Source organism: Prunus dulcis, unplaced genomic scaffold (genome assembly GCF_902201215.1).
Source record: "Prunus dulcis unplaced genomic scaffold, ALMONDv2, whole genome shotgun sequence".
Classification (NCBI taxonomy): Eukaryota; Viridiplantae; Streptophyta; class Magnoliopsida; order Rosales; family Rosaceae; genus Prunus; species Prunus dulcis.
The window spans coordinates 1-4935 of record NW_023010501.1 but is presented as its reverse complement, the minus strand read 5'-3'; the positions used below and the strand labels follow the sequence as shown (position 1 = coordinate 4935).

Below are 4935 nucleotides of genomic sequence, written 5' to 3'. Positions count from 1 at the left end.
AATCTAGTTCTGAAGGGGCAGTTTAGGTTGGATCCCCGTTATGTCTTAGATCATACTATTTGGTTTGATGCTAGTACAGGAGATGCCATTGTTGAATCCAATGTTTATGTGTCACACTAATGAAATTTGTTCTTACATTAGCCCTAGAGTGTAACGACCCGGTCAAAAATAAATTGGTAATTATTAATTTATGTAGATAAAGGACCATTTTACCCCTAGAATATTTTATTGGGTTTAAAGTTGACTTTTTGACCGGGAAGGAATTTGAGAATTTCAGCTGTACCGTTGCGTAGAGCTCGACGAGATGAGTTCGTAAACATGTAGTGGGCTCGATTTGGAGTTGTAACGAGGAAGTTACGATAAAAAGAAACTCAGTGGCACAATCGTAATTAATTTGAAAGGGGATTTTTTTTTATAGAAACAGAAATTTCTCTCTCCCTCTCTCTCTCTTCCCCTGCGCGCAGCCCCCCTCCCTTGCGATTTTCCTCCAGCCCCCCTCCCTTTGGGGAGTGTTCAATTTACATGGGAGACTTTGCCAAAATTTCGGTAGAAACTCTCGTGCTCTTATTCCTTTTTGGGAAAAAGGATATAGTCTTAGAAGTGGGCCCAACGTCGGGGTGATGTCGGGAATTTCCACAGGATTCGTCTCGGGTTGGACGGGTCCTGTCAGTTTGGTATCAGAGCTCTAGTTTCAATTTCCTGTGGACCCCGCACCTTGTGTGCATCCTTAAATTTTGGCATCATGATTGGTTCCATCCCAGAATGGCACATTTGAGACGCTATGGACGTCACAAATGGTATTTCAGATGCTTTGTAAATTTGTAACCATGGAAAACACAATGACCTTTATGTTTAGAATTGCAACGGAACTTTAAGGGGAATATGGAGAGTGGGAGATTAGTAGTAAGTGGAGATCTTTATGCTTACTTACTACTGAACTTCCGTCATAGTGGATAGTATGGAAGGGTGTTGGAGGGTATAGATTTTATGAAGGAATATGGTTGTACACTGACAAGTAGTCGGTAAGAGTGTATTTAAGTTCCAAGAGAAGTTCATTACGAACTGGGATGAATTATTGTAAGGTTCTGGCTGCTCGGATGTTATTGCTTTTAGGGGCAATGTTAAAGCATATTAAAGAGAACTAAGAAGTGAGTGTGAAAAGCTGAAAGTACTGAATCTGCAGGGGTGATATAAAGATAGTCGAGAACTTTCAAAAGTCAAATTATTTTGGTTGTGTGGCTTGCCAGAGTGTCTGATGTTTCGGATTTTAGCTTGTTTCGGTTAAAGCCGGCTTGTTTGTGCTTTGCTGCTTTTACGTTAACTATGTGATGATTTACTGTGAAATGATGGATTAAAATTTGGTTTCATTGTCAAATCTGATAAATAAAAAAAGGCATGGTTTCGTTGTGAAATCTGATAAATAAATAAAAAGCATGGTTTCATTGTGAATGGGTTGACGTCACTATAATGTAACATTTTGAATTACTAGTTTTGTGTTGTTTGTTCTAGAAATGAGTTTTTAATGTATTGCAATTTTTTTTTTTGGTCCGGTTCAATTTTTGTGGTCTGTTGGTTGGTTTCCTAGTTTCACAATTAGGATTCTGGTTGAGAACATTATGTAAACAAGGGAATTATTTTGCTCTTCTGCTGTGAGTTAAGTTTTAAGTTGAGTTATGGTGGTAATCTGTTGCATAATATGTTAGCATCAGATAGTGATTATAAAATGTTCTGAATCCATTTATTTTTCTTCTCACAAATTTTGTCCCAACTCTCGTAGTTCAATGCACACAGTTGCATGTATTTAGTTTTTTGAGTCCTGATGAAAAAAGGCAGGCCTTTGTTCCCATATGTGAACTGGGCTCTCATAAACTTCAGGTAGATCACTTACATTGTTTTTGGGTGAACCTCTGTACGTGCATCAGTTGCATGTGACTTAAGGTTCAGTAAATGATGGAACATTTGCGCGTATGAAATATTATTAGTTTTTTGAAACCTGATTATAAAAGCAGGGCTTAGTTGCCTTATGTGAACTGAGCTCCCGTAAACTTCAGGGACATTAACTGCATTGTTTTTGGGTGAACCTTTGTACGTGCATCAGTTGCATGTGACTTAAGGTTCAGTAAATGATGGCACATTTGCACATACATGTAAGTATTATTAATTTTTTGAAACCTGATGATAAAAGCAGGGCTTAGTTGCCTTATGTGAACTAGGCTCCCGTATATTTCAGGAATATAAACTGCATTGTTTTTGGGTGAGCCTCTGTACTTGCATATGTTGCACGTGACTGAAGGTTCAGTAAATAATGGAACATTGGCAAGTGTCTATATATATAAAAAAAAATTCAAAACCTGATGGATTGTGATCATTTATTTTGTTATCGACTTTGCATCTTGCTTGGTAATACCTTGATTTGGTTTCCTTGTCAAAAAGTCTTGTGGTGTAGAATTATCTGTCAGTCACCTCCTGCCAATCTATCAAAATATGCATCGTCATAGTTGCACATTCTCTGTCAAGTACTCATTTAAGTCTGAACTTATGTTTTTATTTTTCACAGAACACGAGGGAAACTGCATTTGCTATCAGAAAGTTGCCCCTAGTCAAGGCAAAGAGGTATTTGGAGGATGTTCTGGCCCACAAGCAGGCCATTCCCTTCCGCCGTTTCTGTCGTGGTGTTGGGCGTACTGCTCAGGCAAAGAACAGGCATTCCAATGGACAGGGACGCTGGCCTGTCAAATCTGCCAAGTTCATATTAGATTTGCTTAAGAATGCTGAGAGCAATGCTGAAGTATGTTTCCATCTGGCTTTTGACTTTGTTGCTGTTGTCTTTATTTGTTCTGAAGACTATAATTGCTGGAAAATCTTTCAGGTGAAGGGTTTGGATGTTGATTCGCTAATCGTATCTCACATCCAAGTCAACCAAGCACAGAAGCAAAGGCGCAGAACCTACAGGGCTCACGGAAGAATCAACCGTATGTTCCAGAGTTTGGCCTTCTTTTATTATTGAAAGTTGTTCTTTTTGTATTGATTTATATTGCTAAACCTTTTGCAGCATATATGTCATCCCCCTGCCATATTGAGCTGATTTTGGCCGAGAAGGAAGAGCCTGTCAAGAAAGAGGTAATTTGATGACGACACATCTAGAGTATCATGTTGAAAACTTGGGAAGCTAGTGACTGATTAATTTGATTTGTCTTGCCTCTTCTCTGATACTGTGTCTTCATTGCAGCCTGAGAGCCAGTTGGCAACTAGCAAATCTAAGAAGTCTCAAGCTCTTCGAAGTGGTGCTTCCTCTTAAAGTGTCACAAGAAATCGAAGAGGCATTATCGATTCATCGTTTGCATTGATATGGTTTTTGGCTGCTTTTTATATAGTTTGAGATGTTGTGTAGACAATTTTTGGAACTCTGTGTTTTAGTTTCAGATTATGTTTGTTTTGTTGGAGAATATGCTTGAAAGTCGATGTTTATCATAATTAGACCCCATCAATATCATGAGCCTTTTATATATTCTTTTGTGCCGATTGGCGTGGTGTGCGACTCCATTTCATTATGTCAAGCAAATTCCCAATCTGAAATCGGAAACCGCCCCTTTTTAATCCTTGATTTGATTTGTCGTAATTTTCCATTGTGAAGCTGTGCCCTAAAGCTAAAACCTTCTTTGTTAATATGGAATAAAGGCGCAACAGTGTTGGATTGTTTTTGAATGTCTAACGAATTTCCCATCTAGAATGTTAATCTTTTCATAACAAAGCTTTCAGTTTAATTAACAGGTAGATAACTTTGCCTATCCTCGTGTTGTGATTAACAAATCATAAAAGAAAAGAAAATGTTAAATCAATTCACAATACCATAAAAGAAAAAAAATATTAAATTAATTTAATTGATATAGTTGTTCACCTCATTTGTCATATAAGATGGTATGTGAATGTAAGATACAAATGTGATATGAGTAGCGTTATTCTATGTCATAATCCAACATTTTCAGTCTATCAATCGCCATTTAGAGATCATCTTTAGAAGAAGAAAAAAAAAAAATCAATGAAATTAAAGATCTGTTGTCGTATCAACTAAATGAACACTTGTGTTAATTGTTACTAAAATTGTTGAATTGGATGACTGAACAATCTCCAATTTAATATTTTTTAGTAATGGAAAATGAATATTTTCAATTATGACATAAGCATTGTGAAAATTATTAAGAAATAACTTAAAATACCATCATTTTCATAATTTTAACTAAATTATTTCATCACAAGGGGGAGTATGCCCAGCCAAACTTGTTAAGAGCGATTCCAACGGGCGGGCCGAGCTCGAGGCGAGGGGGGGAAAAAAAAATTTCGTTCCACTGCCTAGCCCAAGCCCGGGGGGCTTGTGGGACCCACCAACTCGGGCCAGCCCGAAGGCGAGACGAGTCCGAGCTGCAGCCCGCGGGCGCTGACGTCAGCGAGTGCGTTCAAATTTTTTTTACCGTTGGCGCGTGCATTGTAAAAAAAATTTGAACCAGCGCGCGCTGACGTCAGCTCTAACGGGAAGTTGCCACGTGTCGCACCCCCAGCCCTCCGATCAGCATATCCGAATCCAATCCTACGGCTGAGCCTTTTTGGGCAATAAAAATATGAAAAAAAATCGGAAATTTTTTTTAAAAATTCTAAAAAATTCAGATTTTTTTTTTCCTATAAATACCTATCGATACCCTTCACTTTCAACACCAATCCTCATACATTTCATTATACTTCTACTATTATTCACTTTTTACTCAACATTTTCCTCTTTTTCATCTAGTATTTTGATTTCATATTTTTATGGCTTCTTCTATCGAAACTGGAGGGGCCTGGAGCACCATGGAAGATGTTTCCTTGTGTGAGGCTTGGCTCCAAATTTGTCATTGTCCCGTGTCCGGCAATGAGATGAAATTTTTTCATATGTGGAAAAAA

At 38.0% G+C, this 4935-nt stretch overlaps 1 protein-coding gene and 3 non-coding genes across 4 annotated transcripts; all 4 read left to right on the top strand.

Annotated features, from left to right (window-relative positions):
• The first annotated feature begins 1823 nt into the window (after positions 1–1823).
• On the top strand, positions 1824–1961 carry LOC117613691. The gene has a single exon (XR_004583780.1). It is a non-coding gene; the product is annotated as a small nucleolar RNA snoR74 (small nucleolar RNA).
• Positions 1962–1999: 38 nt separating this feature from the next.
• On the top strand, positions 2000–2137 carry LOC117613689. Its single transcript, XR_004583778.1, has one exon. It is a non-coding gene; the product is annotated as a small nucleolar RNA snoR74 (small nucleolar RNA).
• LOC117613688 (60S ribosomal protein L17-2-like) lies at positions 2127–3508 on the top strand. Its single transcript, XM_034342270.1, has 5 exons — positions 2127–2147; positions 2447–2788; positions 2870–2972; positions 3053–3120; positions 3230–3508. The coding sequence occupies exons 1-5, from the start codon at positions 2127–2129 to the stop codon at positions 3296–3298; spliced, it is 603 nt and encodes a 200-aa protein (XP_034198161.1). The 3' UTR covers positions 3299–3508.
• Positions 2179–2316, top strand: LOC117613690. The gene has a single exon (XR_004583779.1). It is a non-coding gene; the product is annotated as a small nucleolar RNA snoR74 (small nucleolar RNA).
• Positions 3509–4935: the final 1427 nt, after the last annotated feature.

What these genes read in the sequence shown, in the direction of transcription:
- LOC117613688 (XM_034342270.1), top strand. Translation starts at nt 2,127, where the DNA reads ATGGCACATTTGCACATACAT. An exon ending in ATGCTGAGAGCAATGCTGAA is followed by an intron (nt 2,789 to 2,869) that starts GTATGTTTCCAT and finishes AAAATCTTTCAG; the next exon opens with GTGAAGGGTTTGGATGTTGA. An exon ending in GGCTCACGGAAGAATCAACC is followed by an intron (nt 2,973 to 3,052) that starts GTATGTTCCAGA and finishes AACCTTTTGCAG; the next exon opens with CATATATGTCATCCCCCTGC.